The sequence below is a fragment of the Ornithorhynchus anatinus genome, chromosome 20 (genome assembly GCF_004115215.2).
Source record: "Ornithorhynchus anatinus isolate Pmale09 chromosome 20, mOrnAna1.pri.v4, whole genome shotgun sequence".
Lineage (NCBI taxonomy): Eukaryota > Metazoa > Chordata > Mammalia > Monotremata > Ornithorhynchidae > Ornithorhynchus > Ornithorhynchus anatinus.
The window spans coordinates 4,089,480-4,107,503 of record NC_041747.1 but is presented as its reverse complement, the minus strand read 5'-3'; the positions used below and the strand labels follow the sequence as shown (position 1 = coordinate 4,107,503).

Sequence of the window (18,024 nt, the reverse complement as noted above, 5' to 3'; positions counted from 1 at the left end):
GCAATAGTATTGGGTACCTACTATGGGCAGAGCACTGTAGTAAGCATTTGGGAGAGCACGATAGATTTAGGACGCAAGAGCCCGGCCCTCAAGGAACTTATGGTGTTGCAGGGGAGACAGACGCTCAAATAACACAGGAAGAAGGAAAAGCAGAACGACCCATATGGCCAAAGCAAGAGCATCTTTTAATGATCTAATATCAGGCTTGTTCACTGATGAGGCTTTAAAAGACAAACTAAAAAAAATCTGAGGCAAAATACAGTAGCGGTAAAAATTCCTCTTAAAACTGGCATGAATTCCACTCTTCTGAAAACATCAAAGATTTAAAAATATGAACAAAACCATCTGTGTCGCAATAAAATACGTAACAGCACAAAAAGAGCTTTCCAGTAACTGGGGGTGTAGACAGTGATCAACTTGAAGTAGCGCAAGAGGCTTTGCCCGCTCCCACGCTAGTGGCTAGCATTCCCAAACCCTCAGAGGAATGAGGGAAGGATCCAGCCTTCCAGACTTCAGAACCAGTTCTGCCTTCTTTCCCCTCTCCAATGTTGTCTACGCCACAAGAGCACACTTCGCACCCCTGAATTTTCCAGTGAATCCAGTGAATGCTGAATACGCTTGCGTCACAAACCAACCCACGACCTCCACTAAGAGGCCTCCTTCCCCACAGGAGGCAATCTTGGGGGAGGCCCACACTATGAGCTGGATTTCAGTAGGACTAAGTGACTGGCCTGTCTCGAGGCAGATTAATTTAAGCTCCATCAGCGCAGCAGCTCCCTGCGAGCCGAGAACGTATCCTGTGCTCCGTTCTGCTTTCCCCAAACGCTTAGTACAGGGCATTGAACCCAGTAGCTGCTCGATAAATATCGTCACTGACGGCGGATGGGGTGCGGTTACCCTAGGTTGGCTCTGGCCGAGCCTACTTAGGATGAGGACGCCTTGGCAGGCTCCAAAAGGCTCTAATGGCAATTGGAGCTTGTCTGAGAATAACCCCAGGCCCTTTCTGATCAGTGCTCCCAGAGCCATTGGGGGGCACCTTGTCACTCCGTGGCCTTCTGGTTCACAGACCAGAGTTCTGGGTACCAGCTTTGAAAATTCAGGGGGTGAGGGGGAGAGAAGAGGGGACTATTAGCCCAGGGGGCCACTGCCCTCTACCAAGAAGACCGACCCCCGATGACGGCAGGCTAAAGGATGCTTGATAATTTGCCTGTTGTTGCAAATAATGAGCTTGGCATCTTGCCTACTTGCAAATAACTCGACCAAAGGGAGTTGGCGGGGGAGGAAAACAATTCAGCCTGACCACAACGAATGACAATCGGAGCTGGGAACATCAAGAGGAGAAGCATGAAAAGCCCTGGGAGAGGCAGAAACAGATCAGGGCAGTATCCCGCTCAGGCGTTTGTCTTTCCCTCCACCCCCCGGGGGGTTCAGTTTCTGGGGTGTCGGTGTGGCCCTGGAGTAGTAAATGATCAGAGAAATGGTAACGATACAAGCAAAAAGGAGGAATGAGGTGAAGGCCAGCAGGGACTTTCGGGTCTGGAAGAAGCTGCATTCGGTGCACAGATCTGGCTCTTCCGGGCAGAACCTTCCCAGAGTCCCGGGGCCTGGAAAGCCGTTGCTGTCAATAATTTTACGATAGTGTCTCATGGATGGCTTCGCCTCATATTGATTAGCGGCGTAACGGTAGAGTCCGTACGAGGGAGAGGTTCGGTCATTAAACGAATAAAAAAAGTAGCCACAGAGGTTGATATCATCCAATATGTAGGCTGTACAAAGAAAAACAGAAAGGACAGGGAAGAGGGAGGGGGAAAAATAGTTAAAATAATGTGTTCTACCATCCTTTCACATTATGTGAAAAGGAGCCTGTGGGGCTTGAAAGGTGGGAGATGCCAATTATACATTTTTAAAAAAAACCCCTAAAGAGCGTAACAACTTAAATAAAGACTAACCAAAGACAAGGCATAGAAATGAAGTTAAACCTTCCAGTCAGGCCAATGGCACTGACATGTTCAATCAATCAATCTCTACTATTTACTGAGCACCTAGGAGTGCAGAGCACTGTACTAACTGCTTGGGAGAGAACAACAGAGTTAGTAGACATAGTAGAGTAGTAGAGAAGCAGCGTGGCTCAGTGGAAAGAGCACGGGCCCTGGAATCAGGGCTCATGAGTTCGAATCCCAGCTCTGCCACTTGTCGGCTGTGTGACTGTGGGCAAGTCACTTAACTTCTCTGGGCCTCAGTTCCCTCATCTGTAAAATGGGGATTAAGACTGTGAGCCCCACGTGGGACAACCTGCTTCCCCTATGTCTACCCAGCGCTTAGAACAGTGCTCGGCACATAGTAAGCGCTTAACAAATACCAACATTATTATTATTATTATTAGACATGATCCCTGCCCTCAAGGAGCTTACAGTCTATGAGTGGGGAAGACGGACACTAAAATAAATTTCTCGTAGGAGGAAATAACAGAGGATAAAATATATGTATGTGTGTATATGTGCTCCAGGAATGGAGGAATATATATAAGTGCTTAGGCGATATCCCCTTTCCATTATTTAGAAAAATAACCTCCTCTCCCAAAAATTGATTGGCACTGGATCCGATCCTGTCTGTTCACTGAAGAAGGCCCTCCTCTCCGGTCTTCTTTTAATCCAATGATATCCCCTTTGCACCCTGATTTCAAGCACCAGATCATTTTCCTTTTCACTTGCACGATTTTTAAATTTCTCTCACGAGTAGCCAGGCCAGCCTAGATTAGGGTTAAAGCCCAAGGGGTGCTCAATAAATACTAGTGATCGATCAATCGATTGAATGAAGTGGCAGAAATGGGCAAAGACCTTGAGCAGCCCTGGAGACAGCTAAAAAGCAAAACCTGATTATTCAAGAGGAGGAAGAAAGAACAGGGAGATGGATTGGAGAGGAGACTTTGTGCCAAGGAGGGGAAACAAACTATCATTTCTATGGGTATTTTTCCAGATCCAAGCATGAGAATAAATTAGAGTTAAGCAGGTGGACACTTGAGAATACCAAGAGGAAGAAAATAATAGTCAGGAGCAATGGAAGGAATAAATGAATAGTGCCTTTGGCCATGTGAACAGGCAAGGAGGCAATGATTTATACTTTTGGTTACGTTTACTGTGAATAATGTTTTGGCTCCAGCAGGATTTCAGGAAGGGGGGAAAAAATATGAGGAAAGGAATTTTAGTGCCCAGCACTGCTTGAAACTCACTCACTCTTCCTGATTCTCCTCTCACCTACCCCCAAGCCCCTTGCACACACATTTCCCACTGCTCCTTTGCTTTCATTTTTCTAAAATGGTATTCATTAAGCACTTACTAATGTGTCAAGGACTGTTCTAAGCGGTAGGGTAGACACAAATTTATTAGGTTGGACGCAGTTCCTGGTCACGGTCTAAGTTCATACTTGGGAAACTTCAGCTCTTCCCATGTTCAAAACTCTTCTAAAATTCTACCTCTTCGAGGAGGGGCTTCCCTGATTAATTTTTCTTCTCCCCAGGGCATATTCTACCAACTGTCAACTCCTCACTTTGGTGCTCACAGCCTCCCACTATGCTTTTGCTCATGTTGATTAATATCCTCTATTACTGGAGCACTTCCTTCTTTGTAAATTATTGTGTCTGTCTCTGTTACACTGTAGCCGCCTTGAGGGCAGGGACTGAGTCCGCCACTGAATCAATCAATGGCATTTACTGAGCACTCACTGTGTGCAGAGCACTCTATTAAGAGTTTGGGAAAGGACAATACAGAGTCGGGAGACAATGCTCCTTGCCCTCAAGGGGTTTACCGTACAGAGGATTCACCTGTTTTGTGACTTTGGGCAAGTCACTCAACTTCTCTGTGCCTCAGTTACCTCAACTGCAAAACGGAGATTAATACCTGCTCTCCCTCTCCCTTAGACTGTGAGCCCCAGATGGAACAGGGACTGTATCCTACCTGCTTATCTTGTAACTCCCCAGTGCTTAGCAAGCCCTTAATACCAAAATCACAGCATTGGGCAGGCAGTAGATGCTCAACATGTACTAATGACTGAAAGAAGGCCACAGTGAAATGGGTCATAGAAGGAAGAGGTTTGTATGTTTGTCTACAAAATGAGCAGATGCCTTGGAAGTGAATTTCCCCACTCTCCCCTCCTTCCTCTTCTCAGCTGTGCCTCCCACCATTTTTTTTTTCCTACTCACACCTCTTCTGGTCCTCCCCTCTGAGGCAATATGCATTTTGCTACCCCTCCCAGACTTAGTCTCTGTTGACGGCACTCTCTTGGTCACTGTCGAGGTGTGTGTGTGCGTATGTGCGTCTTAATTGGTGTGACAATGGTGTGAGAAGTAGCACAATGTAGTGGATTGAGCACGAGGCTGGAGTCAGAAGGTCCCAGCTCTGCCACTTGTCTGCTGTGTGACCTCGCGCAAGTCACATAACTTCTCTGGGCCTCAGTTTCCTCATTTGTAAACTGGGGATTACGACTGAGCCCCATGTGGGACAGGGACTGAGTCCACCCTGATTACCTGGTATCTATCCCAGTACTCAGAACTGTGCTTGACACATAGTAAGCGCATAACAAATACCATCATCATTACGATTTATTATCTTTGTGGCCAGGCACGTGTATGGTTTGGTACATTACGTGTCTCACCTCTTTGAGACCCTAGTACCTCCTTAAAGTGTCGCATATTCCCATCTTCCCTTCAACTCCTCCCCTTCAGCAACCCCTTACTTCAAGGTCTGCAGACGCCAGACAACTCACCACCAGCAACTGCACCCCTCCTCCTCCCTCCCGGGAGACCCCTGGAAAGTCAGTTGGGTTTTTTGAGTTTGGTGGTCTGTCTGCAATAGGGATTCCCTGCTGACTTGATCTCAAGTTGGTGGAAGCTCCTTGAGGGCAGGAAATGTAGCTTGAGCTGTGGCTCTCTCTCAAGCTTTTAGTAGACTGTATTACACTCAGGTTGTGGACAATAAATGCCAATACTATTACTAAACAGGCACAATAGTTAAAAATGATTTTACTATTGTGCCTGTTTAGTAATAGTAATGGTAGGCCACGGGATGTACCTTCAAAATATGTCTATCGATAAGTAATATTTACTGAACACTTTGGGCGGAGAACTGTATTAAGTGTCTGACATTGAGCATGAGATCACGGTACCATCAACTCTAGAGAGAAGCCTAGGAAAACATGAACAGTGTTGGCAGCGGGTCTCCAGAAGTTTAATCCCAGACTTAATGACCAGTTCTCCCTCATGCATAGGGAACTGTAAATTACTGCAAATCCAGTATGTTCTCTCACACCCTCTTTACAAGAGGAGAAACATTTTTTTTTTAAAAAAAGGATAAGAGCATCAGGAGCCTCTGAGCCAGAAAATGGTTCCTGGAGGGAGCCAGCTGACTCTTGCCCTTACCTGGAACTAAGCCGAGGAGTGATTCTGGATGGGGACTTGGAAACCTCTTCCTTCTTTGCATCCCCATTTGGGAAGCAGAGAATTGGATTAATATTTTTTTTTAATTTTTGTCTTCCATGACACCATGAAGCAATCTCTCAGAGCAATCATGTACCTCTCATGGAAAGAGCCTGTCTAGTGGATTGCTTATATTTACAAGGAACTGGGAAGTCCTGTTACCACAGAGAAGAAACATCCTCTCAAGTCTTAAAATCCCACCTTCTCAGGGAGCTCCATTCCTGAAGGTACGCCCAAAACCAGATAGCCAGAGGCACGGAGCAAGGGGGACCCTCTGAAGGCTCCCTATAAATACCGTCCATCACACAGTTCACTGATCCTCCCCACCCCCCAGACCACCTGGACTTTTAGACTCAAGAGGTGGGAACTGACATCTTTCAGACTTGAAAGTTTGTCAGCTCTTTAAGGGCAGAGATCCGATCTACTAATCTGTATCGTGTTCTCCCAGAGAAGACACATTCGATAAATACCACCGACTAAATGACATTGAAAATAGGGAAAAACAAGAGGCTTGAGAGCTAAGGGGTTTACCAAAAGGGACCCTTACCTTTTAAGGCTTCATTGATGTAATTCTGCATATAATACCCCCTCAGCTTATCCTGCATCAGATGAGGATCATCATCAATGCCATTGGAAGTGATGTAGATGGGGATGTCGCCGTATTTGCCTTTAATCCAGTTAAGGACCTTGCGCAGCCCCCAGGGCACCACGGCCACCATTTTGGGGGAGTTTATCCAGGTGATGTCTTTCATGGGCTGCACTTCTAGGTAAGCATCGTACTTGGCCGGATTCTCTTTTTCCCAGTTCATCAGGACGGTCGTGTAGTGGCTCAAGGCGAAGAAGTCGTAAGATCCCCGGATCAGCTTCTTCTCATCTTCCGTGAAGTAAGGCAAGAGAAAGTCGTTTTGCCGGTGCAGCCACCTCCTCATCGCCTGGGGGTAGTCACCGCTGCCGAAGATGGGTTCGGCGAGCCAACCGATGCCAAATTCCAGGACGCGGTCTGTCACCTCTCTGTCTTTCTGGGAGAAAGGGCAAGCCGGCTCCACCCAGTTGGCTTCCAGGGCTATGGAGATCTGGCCCTTCTGGGAACTTCTAAATGATCTGTCGTACGCGTGCCAGGCCAACGCGTGGGCTTTCAACAGGTTATGCCCGGCGGGGTAGGTCAGATTCTGCAGGAAAGGTTCCTTCATCGTGAGCCACAATTTGACGTAGGGGCCGAGGTCTCTAAAACAGAGCCGGGCGTAGTCCACGAAGGCCTGGATGGTCTGGGGGTTCTCCCAGGCCCCCTGCTTGGCTAAGGGGAGGGGGAGTCCTTGGTGATCCGGGGTGTACTGCCACAGAGCAACCACCGGCGTGATGTTGACCCGAGCCAGTTCGCTAACAAAACACCGGTAATAGTGCAACATCGTATGGTTGACTTGAGACTGGTTGCCCAAGGGGAGAATCAGGTCCCACTTCAACGAGAAGAGAAAATGAGTTATGTGCATTTCCTGAAGTAAGGAGATCTGGAGTCGGATGGTAGCAAAGTCCACACAGTGCGGCTCCCGCTTCGGGGTAACAACCCCGGCCACTTTAATAAGTTTCTGGCTCTCGCGGACATCCCACAGGTATACGTTTGGGTCAGTAAACTGGGAAAGAGTCGTGTCCACCTAAGAAGGATAAAGGAAAAATTAGCTTCAGCTGGACAGGCAGGAGAACCTAAGAAATTCAATAAGCAGCAACAAGAACTGCTGTAGGATGAACTCAGCCCAAACCAGCATTTACTGAGCACCTATTCCATGCCCAGAACTGTGCTGGGTGCTTGGAAAACCCAAGGTTCCTGTCAAGAGATAAGGCTGCCCAAAGGCTGGCTTCGAAAATATTTCCAAATAGAGTAAATAGAAAGAATTAACTGAATATATAGTTGACTATACACAAGTGATGAGGATGGGTGTAAAAGGTTGTAGAGTCGCACAAAGAGTCCCTCATAGCCACATTTCAAAATTAAAAATAAATGAATCTTCCTTCCCAGTACGATCATTTTCGTACTCAAATGCCTGTCCTAAATGTGGTAAAACGCATATCTGAATGAAACAGATATGAAACAAATTAAATACGGGACAGCTAATGCTTCTAATTGCATATACAAGCCAATGGAAAGAAGAATGGGTAGATAGACCTGGAACATTTTAATGTAGGTGAAAGATAAAACCAGAAAGGAATAATCTTATTTCAGTGCCATATTGAGATATGATAATCAATAAGAAAAGCATTCAAATTAAAGGCTAATTTTTCTAAATCATTTTCCTCTAATCATCTGCAAATTATCCACTAGAATTATGTCCCATGGAAAGCATTATTTTTCATACTACAACTACTAGCCACTTTTCACTGTAGACAGCAAAAGATACATGTCTTGGGAAAAATTGGCAGGGTTCAAAAATAAAATCAAGCCAAGCTCCTTGAGGGTAGGGACACTGACTCCTACCTCTTCTGGATTCTCTCCAGTGCTTAGTACAGTGCTCTGCACGGCACAGACAGTCGATCCTGTTGATTTATATCTGCCTGGCCCTAGAAAGGTACAAACTGCATAATGGTCATTTGGCCTATGTCATGGCTGTAGGCCACTTTTCTAAATCCCTTTCAGGGAGCTCTTCATCTGACCCTGTTTCAAGCCTAGTGATTAGCCTACTTCAGGTAAGCACCCCCACTTCCTCTTCTCCCACTCCCTTCTGCGTCACCTTGACTTGCTCCCACTGTTCTTTCCCCCTCCCAGCCCCACAGCACTTATGTACAAACCTGTAATTTATTTTTTTACATTAATGTTTGTCTCCCTGCCTTTAGATGGTAAGCTCGTTGTTGGCAGGGAATTTTATTGTTGCATTGTACTCTCCCGAGCGCTTAGTACAGGGCTCTGCTCACAGTAAGTGCTCAATAAATACAATTGAATGAATGAATGAAAGAGTCTGGAGGGATTTTACCGGGCCGCTGCACATCAAGCTGCTACTTTCTCTGGAGGGGCCGTGCAGGGCTTATGAAGCAAAGTAATAAAAAACAGCATGTCAGAGGGAAATTGTTTTTCTGGAGAATTGTCCCTTGTAGATTTCCAACGCCTACATTTCCACCAGTACTGTGGGAAAGCTGTCAGGGACATTTTTCCACTGTGATGGGCCCACAAATCATGCTTCCTTCAGCTTCGTTGTAGAAAACATTTGAATGCCCTTTGGAGGTGAAAGTGTTCAGAGCTTGTAGGGTTGGTGGTTTCTGCAGAGCTCTGGGTTGACCGAATCGAAGCTTTAGACAATTATTGAGCCCACAGGCTACCGTTTCATCGCAACCACCAGCCTGTTAGATAACAAATAACGGCCGATACTGTCGAGTCGGTTTGAAAACAAGAGGGTCACAGATGGGGTTAGTAGTACTTATCCAGAGGACCGGGGACACATTTCCCAGCCTTTTATAAAATAAAAAAGTCCCTTGAGTTTTTATTTTGAGGAAAACATATGGGGAAATTTGGGGTTTCCAGTAACAGTAAGGTGGATTTCAACTTTGAAAGGTTTTTTTTCCCCTACGCATGTAGAACTCTCAGGCATGATAGTCTGAAAAGAGCAGGAAAAATAAATACAACTGCCCATGTTTTAAAGTAGTTTTTCTCACATTAACTCTCTTCTCTCTCCACCCCTGATTTTGTGGGGGCAGGAGTGCTTTGTTGGTTGTTTTTAAGAGCACAGATTTGAGAGTCAAACAGCTTGGATTCTAATCCAGGCTCTGCCACTTGTCTGCTGTGTAATTTAGGGGAAGTTACATGACTGCTCTTTGCCTCAGTTTTCTCATCTGTAAAATGGAGATTCAATACCTGTTCTCCCCTCTTCTCTAGACTGTGAGCCCCTATGGAACAGGGACTATAACCGGATTAATTTGTGTCTACCCCGGCTCCACCCCGGGTGGGAGGGCTGATGACAGCCAGCAGACTCACTTGAATGTAGTTGTCAACAGTCCCCCAGGCAAAGCCGCAGGGAAACGTCCCCTCGATGGGCTGATTTTCAGGTAAGGGGGGGAAGCCATTTTTCTCGATCAACTTCTGGTAGAACAAGGCTGAAGACTTGGGCAGCAACTTCTTCTCGCGGCTCAGGAAATCGACGTAGAACAGTCCACGCCTAATGCTGTATCCTCTGTGCCATTCGAAGCCATCCACGAGGGACCACGCAGTGTACCCAATGACATTGACCGCGTCATATCTGATGGCTGTGGAAACAAGGAAAGAGGAAAAAACAAACCACCTTAGTTAAAGGGAGTGCAGCTTTCCGGTGTCTCCACAATTCCCTGGTGTTTGCCGACTGGGCCGCCCCAGGGTGGGGAAAAGCGTGACAGGATCCAACCCCGAGATAAACCCAATCAGATTCAGGCAGACCACCCCCTCCCCCGGGGCTGTGGGGGCTGCAGGATGAAGGCAGGAGAATTCCCAGGGGAATTCCAGGAGAATTCCAGGTCCTCGTGGGAATACCCTGGGGCTGCTGGGATTGAGTACAGATCCACTTCCAGGTTGGCCCAGGGCCCACTGACCATCTGGCTTGGCCTTGGGATGAACCTGGGGAAGGGGGAAGAGGGAAGGACCTGGATTCCCAACACATGCCCTTCACGGAGCGAGTGGGTGGGAAGGTTTTGAGAGGTTCAAAGGAAGTTTCAGCATCATGACACTGATAAAAAGCACAACTTTTTTAAAAACAAAAGTTTGTTAAAACAGATATTTAGATTCAGCTGGACAACAATTTGGTACAAATGTATTTGGTAAGTTTGGGTTTTTTCTCTGACTACATGTCAACTTGATCACTTCTAAAATTTCACAAATGACAGAAACTCAAAAGCAAGTTCACCATTAATATGATATGCAACTACTGGGCCTGGTTTCTTGTTTTGTTTTTTGTATTTCACTCAAAGGTGAATTTGTTTTAAAGCACAAGAATCCTGACTGTTACAGAAGGTAAAAACATTTCTTCTGAAAGTTTCATTTCTTTTCCCCCTCAAAGGACCATCTTCAGTGAATGCTTACTAGGTGTTCGATGGATTGAAACCAGCTAATAGCACAGAATTGAGAATCAGGTATTGAAAGCCCAACAAGAAGGTGAAGTCATTTCACTTCTACGACCTCATTTTCCAGGCTACACAGTGAGTTAGTAATGCTAATAAAAGTGTGAAGTGCTTAGAGAACTGAAATTTCAAAATTACTCTTCAAGTGCAAAGAGCAACTGTTACTGTTATAATAATGGACTTGGGTGTCTGTCCTCCCTGTAAGCCTTTTGAGGGCAGGGACAGTGCCTTCTAACTTTATAGTATTCTAAGTGTTCAGGACAGTGCTCTGCACTCAGTAAATGTTCGATAAATATGATTGGCTACTCAACCTGATTAGGTTGTATGTTCCCCGGTGCTTAGAAAAGTGCTTGATACATAGTAAGCGCTTAACAAATACCATCTTTTTGAAAAGCAGTGTGACTTAGTGGATAGAGCATGGGCCTGAGAGTCAGAAAGACCTGGGTTCAAATCCCGGTCCCTCCAAGTGTCTGCTGTGTGACCTTAGGCAAGTCACTTCACTTGTCTGGGCCCCAGTTACCTCACCTGTAAAATGGGGATTAAGAGTGTGAACCCCCATGTGGTACAGGGACTGTGTCTAATCTGATTAACTTGTACCTACCCCAGTGCTTAGAATAGTACTTGGCACACAGTAAGCGTTTAACAAGTTCCATAATTTTAATATCTAAACTGTAAGCTCATTGAGGGCAGGGAATGTGTCTACCACCTCTGTTGTACTGTACTCTCCCAAGTGCTTAGTACAGTGCTTGGCATATAATAAGTGCTCAATAAATACCATTGATGATGATGAGGATGACCAGGCTTCTTTAAAATGGAAACTAAATGGAAACTGACGCATAAGCTACCTAACCTTATATAGGATTTTTTTCCCCCCTAAAGGGCCTCGGTAGGAAAACAGCATTTGATCCAGAGCCATACCTTTTAAGGTTTCCATAATGAAATTTTTGAGATAATACAAATACTTGGCATCATCTCTCTGGGAACTGCCAGAGACGAACCAGCCATTCTCCACAATGAATATCTGGGGGTGGTTATATTCAAGGTCTATCCAGGTAAGGAGCTGCCTCAGGCTTGGGGATTCCAACTGCTGGAACTTCATTTGAGAGTCCAAGAGGTGAAAACTCAGAGTTGGTCCAAAGGAAAGAGCAAAAAAGTCAGCCGTGCCCTTGATGAACCTTTTCTCGGATTCAGTGAAATCAGGCAGAAGAGATGAGAGGTTATCCTTCATGCTTTGGGGGTAGTCGCCATCTAGAAATATGGGCTTAGCAAACCAGCCCAGCACAAAGTCAAGGGACTTTTGACACTCTCTGATGTCACTCTCGGTCATGTTTTGAGGATTTATCCAATGGGAGCCAAGTGCAATGGACACTTGGCCTCCTTGAGTAGGACGAAATGAAGTATTGTAGAGGTGCCAGACTTTGGCATGAGCCTGGTAAGAAGAAAGACCACAGTGATTTGCCTTCAGTTGAGTCCTGATAAACGACAGCAATCACAAATCCCAGCTTTGATCACGACCAACCCGATTCCCAACGCTTCAGATTAATGCCACTCAGGAGGGAGGATTAAGTAATGCCATTGTTCAACATAACGTGCTGGAGTTCAGATTTGGGTGGATAGGGGGAGGGCTGAAAACTCTGCAGAAAGTAACAGTGTGGTGTCATCTAAATGGGCTTTTTGATTAATGTGAGGAATATTTTTTTCCAACACCAAACCCAAGCTGGTTCAAAATAGGGATTTCTAAACAAGACTGTTTGTTTTGGGCTGGATGGGATTCCAAAACTGTGGCACTGGTCAGAGAAATTTCCTGTAGAAAGGGCAGGTTTGGGCTCAGATTTGCACAGGGCTAATCTCACATTATGCCCTGGCCTACCATCAGCGGGTACTGCGTCACCCAGACAGAACCAGTGTTTAAGGAGCCTTATTCTCCTAGTCTCACCTCCAGAGCAATACTGTAAGGAAGCTCATCTTTTTCATTCGGACGGTAAACGATTTTCCTCTCAAGTCTATAAATTGTCCTTTTCCACATTATATATGCTGTTTCTCTTTTTTAACAGCATCAGGCTGAAACACCAGCAATCCTTTTATTCTGAATGTTCCTCCAATACGTTGAATGTGATTAGAGAGTGGCCAATCTATTTCATAAATTGTGAATCCAACGTATCACGGTTAAATTAGTACCGACAGATGACAGTGCTCTATATCCAGTTGGCCAACGGTGGAGCTCTCAGCAAAATACTCTTTGCATGCGTGCATAACTCTTATTGAAATCAATGGAAGTAACCGATTAAGGGAAGTTAGTAAACTATAGGAGGCATGTGCAAACAAAATTTCTCAGGAACTGAACCCAATTTAACAAAACTGCAGCTCTTAGGGAAGAAACAATTTGGATCAGTAGGACTACCCCGACACATTCTAACAGTACTATTTCTACAGTTACATGAAGCTCAATCAGAGTAATGAATCAATGAATGGCATCGAATCCACAATCACTCTGCATTGCATCAGACGCTTTTCAATTTCCGCTTGTATAAAATCCCCAGTAAATTGCACTTGAAATTATTGAAAACTCTCCAAAATACACTAAAAAAGTTTACTAGCTGCCTCGGGATAATGCTGCCCTCATTTCAAAGGATGATTCATTCATCCAAACGTTAGATTACTCAAAGGAAAAAAAAATGAAAGTCTAGCAGATAAAGAGTTACAGGCAAAGTCGACGTGACTGTGTCTGACCTGATTATCTTGTATCTTCTCCAGCGCTTAGAACAGTTTTTGACACACAGTAAGCACTTGACAAATACCACAATTACTTTATCATTATTATCAGTATCATTAAAACATCAATTTGGGCGGACTTTCATCTGAGCGCATTAAGGGCTATATACGGAAAGTAACATTTATCAATTTCCGTTGAGTTCCTCTAATGAACAGTTAAAATAAATGACTTACCTAGAAAAATCACACTGAATAGGCTTTTGGATTACATCAGTTTTAAAATTTCCTTCCAAGATGTTAACCGAAGGCGCATTTGATGATTTTTCATTAAATACCCGCTACCTCCCACCACCACCCCCAGCCCATGTGTTTGGCTGCATTTGCCTGGCTTTGTTGCCTAATATTCAGGCTAGCAGAGAGCAGACCTGGAAGAACAGAAGCCACATTTACCTCTCTCCCAGCCCTGTTTCTAGGCAGGGAGGTGTTGGTTCACTCCACAACAATACACCCGAGATATTCCCAGGAGGTGACTTTACACTTCCCCTTGGAATAGTATTCCAGTGCCTCATAATTCCATTAGAAACATTCTCATTTCTGACCCATCTCCACCTTGCTAACATTTAAACCCATTTCTTTTGGTTTAATCCTCAGCAGAAATGAAAATGAAGGGATCACCCTCCTCTATTCTGAGTTCATTAAAGAAGCCTCTCCCTGCAAGATGCAGTAAAGAACTGGGGAGTCAAAATGATATGCATAACAATAATAATAATGGTGTTTGTAAAGCGCTTACTATGTGTCAAGCACTGTTCTAAATGCTGGAGGAGATACAAGGTAATTAGGTTGTCCCACGTGAGGCTCAGTCTTAATCCTCATTTTACAGATGAGGTCACTAAGGCACAGAGAAGTTACGTGCCTTGCCCAAAGTCACACAGCTAACAAGTGACAGAACCGGGATTAGAACCCACGAACTCTGACTCCCCAGCCCGTGCTCTTTCCACTGTGCCACGCTGATTCTCTAATAAAAGTGATGGTATTTATTAAGTGCTCACCAATGTACCAAGCACCGTGCTAAGTGCTGAGACACATAAAAGATCATCAGATTAGGCACAGACTTTGTCTCACATAAGGGTCACAGTGTCAGAGGAAGGAAGAGCAGGGATCTTATCTCCATTTTACAGATGAGGAAACTGAGGCATAGAGAAGTGAAGTAAGCGCTTAGTATAGTGCTCTGCTCACAGTAAGCTCTCAATAAGTATGATTGAATAAAAGTGAAGTGACTTGCGCAAGGTCACATGGCATTATCTTATTATTATTATACTTAGCATTACTATTTTCATTGAAGGTGAAAAGCAGTGTGATCTAAAGGAAAGAGCACGAACCTGGGAGTCAGAGGACCTGGATTCTAATCCCAGCCTGGACACTTACCTGGGCAGTCACGACTTCTCTGTGCCTCAGTTTCCTCATCTGTAAAAAGGAGGTTCAATACCTGCAACCTCACCCCTCTGGACTGTTTGCCTCAGGTGGGTCAGGGGTTCTGATTGTTTCGTATCTGCCCCAGCATTCAGGGAAGTGCTCAGCACATTGTAAGCACTTAAACGCTGCGCTTATTATTGTTGTTGTTGTCATAAATAGCTATATAATAAAATCCTGGAAGTCAGTATTTTAGCATTGAAATCATGCTGAACATAACCCAGCTTCAACGCGTGGGACATATTAGGAGAACAGAAGACCGTATGTATATTACTTAAAAAATAGCCAGTAAGCTTACTGTACCTGCCAACTGAAACTGCGCGATCCAAAACGAGGGAGAACAAAGAAAGGATTTTAAGGATACATTTAAAAAAAAACCCCAACAACGCCCGATCCCGGCTGATAACCAGGAGACTATCCAGTGAGATCAACAGACCAACAAATTCCACCCCCATTTTTCAAAGGCTATTCTATGTTATACAGTTCTTTTTGACTGAATGAATTGCTCTGGAAACGACCGTAAAGTTATGCCTACTGCAGATGTAATGGCGCGGAACCCTCTGCAGGCTTACTTTAGCATCTGTTTCTTAAGTTCCTTGGGCCTTTGAGACCAATTCTGACACACCACATATATTGTAAAGATTCTAAAACTCCATCATGATTATAAAGAGCTTTCAGAGTTATTGAAAGTAACATATCTAACCATGTGTTGACTTTATCTCACGACCCAAAAATATTACAGCTTTGCTCTATTCAGCACTCCAACCACCCCCGCTCTATTCACTATTTCCTGAATTTCTTCCAGGAATGACAATGTTTCTTTGGAGCATCCAGCAAATTCTAAAAGAGCTACAGGAATTAAAGCAGGGCGTGATATTTCCCACTTTGGAGAAATCTAACCATTTCAGCGCCTTCAGGATAGTGTTATCTGAAGTGCCAGTCATTCAGAGGAGGGTGTGATGATGTCGATAAAGCACTATATGGGATCTCAACAACTGCTTACCAAGTGGGTGAGGGGATAGTAGCAGCAACCCATCCACACCTGCTTCCCCAACTAGCTGCCTCATAATGTGTGCTGTTGGCCACACGTGGAGCAGGAAGCAGTGTGTACATGGCCCAGAGCAGTCCAGATCCACCCCCTGGAAAAACCACCACAGAGGAAGCAGGAAGGGGAAGTGCAATCCTCCACCATTACTGGAAAAATCAATTCCACCATACGTGCTGGTGGTGGTAGAACTCCTCTTCCCTGATCCCAAACCCTAAAACTGCAATCTTTTGTGAGCAAACAGCCCATTACTGATTTCCTGGTTGTGGGAGGGCCACCAGCAGCTTTCTGAAATACCCTAAGAAGCTTAGCAACCCTTTCAGGAAAGCACTGTTACCCCTTGAATTAGCAACGAGCTAAATTACCTTCATGTGTTCACAGTGTGGAAGAGACTATCTTTTTGGACGCATTCACACAAGAATCTTGCTACTGGTGCCTAGCAAAAGCTTAACAAATACCACAATTATTATTATCTGTAATTTATTTATGTGTATGTCTGCTCCCCCTCTAGACTGTAAGCTCGTTGTGTCTGTTACATTGTACTCTTACAAGTGCTTAGTACAGTGCTCTGCACATAGTAAGTGCTCAGTAAATACAATTGATTCATTGAATGATCAGGTTCGATGCTGCCTTAAGGAGAGGGAGGCCACTACAGGCCCAGGATCCGCTGCAAACAGCAGGACTCCAGAATTCTGGATTCCCACAAGACAGTTTTCAAGGACAAGGATTCTCCAAACCTGTGAAACTTGTGGACACCTGGCCGTTCCTGCAGGGAGTTCCAAGAACAACTCCTGGCCCAGGACCTAATAGCAACAGCATGGGTTTGGGATTCAGAGGATGTGGGTTCTAATCCCAGCTCTGCCACCTGTCTGCTGTGTGACCTTGGGCAAGTCACCTCACTTCTCTGTGCCTCAGTTCCCTCTCCTGCAAAATGGCGCTTAAGACTGTGAGCCCCATGGGGGACAGGGATTGGGTCCAATCTGATTAACTGGAATCTATACCAGTGTTTAGAACCATGCTTGGTACATAGTAAATGCTTAACAAATACCATAATTATTACTATTGTTATTACTACCATGGAGATAAAACCATAGCATTTCCAGAAAAGATAGGGATCTGTTCTTCCTGGACAGACTTGTGGGGGGGGTCCCTGAAGAACTGAGCTGTTCTTTGTTTTTTGAAAACCATCTGCTCTGGGATGTCATCTGGGGTTTGTCTAGTGATCCTGGTTTAATCCCATATAAGTCATACTTAATAATAACTATTATCATATTTGTTAAGTGCTTAGTATGTGTAAGCACTGAGGTAGATAGAAGCAAATTGGGTGGGACACAGTCCCTGTCCCACGTGGGATTCACAGTCTCAATCCCCATTTTACAGATGAGGTAACTGAGGCACAGAGAAGCAAAGTGATTTGCCCGAGGCCACACTGCAGAAAAATGACAGAACCAGGATTAGAACCCATGTTCCTCTGACTCCCAGGCCCATGCTCTATCGACTAGGCCACACTGCTCACATTTCCTGCCCATAATAAGATTACAGTGTAGATGGGGAGACAAACATTAACAAAACTAAATACATGATGGCTATGTACATAAGTGCTTTTCTCAACAGAAAAGTCACTAGCTCAAAAGCACAGAGGAGGCAAGTGGCAGAGCAGAAACTTCAATCTGTTTTCTTGACCCAGGCTCTCTCCACCTGGCCACACTGCCTCTGGTGGAATTGATGACAAGAAGATAATAATAATGTTGGTATTTGTTAAGCGCTATGTGCAGAGCACTGTTCTAAGCGCTGGGGTAGACACAGGGTCATCAGGTTGTCCCACATGGGGCTCACAGTCTTAATCCCCATTTTACAGATGAGGTAACTGAGGCAGAGAGAAGTGAAGTGACTTGCCCACAGTCACACAGCTGAAGATGGAGGTTAAAGGTACCAGATGGGTAGAGGAGCCCGCAAAAGGTCAGAGAAGAATTAGCAGTGATCTCAACTTGTCCATTCAGTTTCACTTAAATCATTCCACCCCTTGAGAAAACTCCTCATTGCTGAAGTTCACTTTTTTACTCACTGTTTTCCCATTTTCCTTTTTGAACATTTCATTTTACATCCTCTATTTGAGTATCACTTCCTCCCAGTGGTCAATTAGTTTATGTCCGTCTCCCTTGCTAGGCTGTAATTCCTTGTGGGCAGGGATTGCGTGTTCTATTTTACTCTCCCAAATATTTAGTACAGTGCTCTCCACAGAGTAGGCGCTCAAATAAAT

The 18,024-nt window shown here is 44.9% G+C and overlaps 1 protein-coding gene across 2 annotated transcripts in view; it reads right to left on the bottom strand.

Moving 5' to 3' along the window:
• The window catches only part of KL (klotho), a 43,288-nt gene that overhangs the window by 14,476 nt on the left and 10,788 nt on the right, over positions 1-18,024 (bottom strand). The window contains exons 2-5 of one of the 2 annotated variants that reach the window (XM_029048477.2): positions 11,456-11,966; positions 9,426-9,694; positions 6,018-7,119; positions 163-1,766 (exon numbers count right to left, since the gene is read on the bottom strand). In XM_029048477.2, the coding sequence (XP_028904310.1) occupies positions 1,375-1,766; positions 6,018-7,119; positions 9,426-9,694; positions 11,456-11,966 (2,274 nt within the window). In that variant the 3' untranslated portion in view covers positions 163-1,374. Of the gene's footprint in view, positions 1-162; positions 1,767-6,017; positions 7,120-9,425; positions 9,695-11,455; positions 11,967-18,024 lie in introns of those variants that run through there. The other variant, XR_005661172.1, reaches the window with a different exon arrangement.